This window comes from Austrofundulus limnaeus, unplaced genomic scaffold (genome assembly GCF_001266775.1).
Source record: "Austrofundulus limnaeus strain Quisiro unplaced genomic scaffold, Austrofundulus_limnaeus-1.0 Scaffold87, whole genome shotgun sequence".
NCBI lineage: Eukaryota > Metazoa > Chordata > Actinopteri > Cyprinodontiformes > Rivulidae > Austrofundulus > Austrofundulus limnaeus.
The window spans coordinates 1,342,217-1,343,558 of NW_013952489.1; the positions used below are offsets into that span (position 1 = coordinate 1,342,217).

General features: G+C 33.4%; 1 protein-coding gene across 2 annotated transcripts in view; it reads right to left on the minus strand.

Moving 5' to 3' along the window:
* The window catches only part of LOC106520079 (collagen alpha-2(V) chain), a 52,373-nt gene that overhangs the window by 25,666 nt on the left and 25,365 nt on the right, over positions 1-1,342 (minus strand). For both annotated transcript variants that reach the window (XM_014012007.1, XM_014012006.1), the window contains exon 18: positions 555-599. In XM_014012007.1, the coding sequence (XP_013867461.1) occupies positions 555-599 (45 nt within the window). The remainder of the gene's footprint in view (positions 1-554; positions 600-1,342) is intronic.

Genomic DNA, 1,342 nt, shown 5'->3' on the forward strand with positions numbered 1-1,342 from the left:
ACACACACACACACACACACACACACACACACACACACACACACACACACACACACACACAGTGACTACTGGACATGTGCACCAGAGAAGGCTTTGAACCAGAAAGGATGAAGATAATGGGTGTGTATTTATTTATTTTTATGTCAATAAACACAATCGTTCCTAACAATGCTTAACAATCTGATTAAATCCTATAATGAAACTCATTACAAATGTATTTTCTGATTCCAAAACATATCTTAAAATAATGAATTCCTATCATTAATGCATTCCTTTTAAGTTATTTTTTTCTTTTTACATCTATCCTTCTACTTACAATTTGTATATTAGCCCACTAGGTGACGCTCTGCTTTTACATTTGAGAGCTGCTGAAAAAAATGTCCTTTTAATTTGATTGGAATTTTATTTCAGGCTGAGACAGCTTTGAATGATTGACTAGTTGTTGGCAGAAATATAATCTAAGGTGGCCAATTATCCACATACAGAACACTTGTCACTATTGTCATAAAGTTAAAGAACCTGAAGGTTAATATGATATTTAAATGAAAACTTACCAGAGGTCCAGGTTTGCCAACATGGCCTGGTGTACCACGCTTGCCCTGTAATTAAAAAACGTGTTTGCTCTTAATCCATCAAAAAATAACATTCTGATCTGTTGCACATTTTCAATATTTAAGCTATCTGGGACTTTACTGAATGTCTGTAATGAAGTGAAAAATCTTGGTCATGTGTTGACAGATCATCTTTCTGCTGATGAGGACATTTACTGTCAAGTTCATATGATATATGCTCAGGCAAATATCCTTGTCCCTAAGTTTGGATTCTGTTCTGATGAAGTGAAACTGAACTTGTTCAGATCATATTGTACTACTCTCTATACGGCACATTTGTGGTGCAATTTTAAAAAAGCCAGTCTTCATAGATTGAATGTGGCTTATAGTGATGCATTAAGACTCTTGTTACAAAACCCCCAGATGGACCAGTGCCAGTGAACTGTTTGTATCTGCTCAGTCAGCACATTAATGGCTGTTTTAAGAAAGCTTATGTACAAATTTATTTGTCATTTAAATATGTCTAATAAAATAATTATTTTACAGTTGACCAATGTTACATATAGTGCAGTAAAATACTCATCTGTGCTTTRGAAGCATTGGTATGACTGCCTCTTGAATGGTTAGGAATCTTTTTGTACTTTTTTATTCTTTTATTCTGTTTTTTTTATCTTCTTTTTATGCCAATTGGACCTTGAGTCTGTAATAAAGTCTATCTATCTATCTATCTATCTATCTATCTATCTATCTATCTATCTATCTATCTATCTATCTATCTATCTATCTATCTA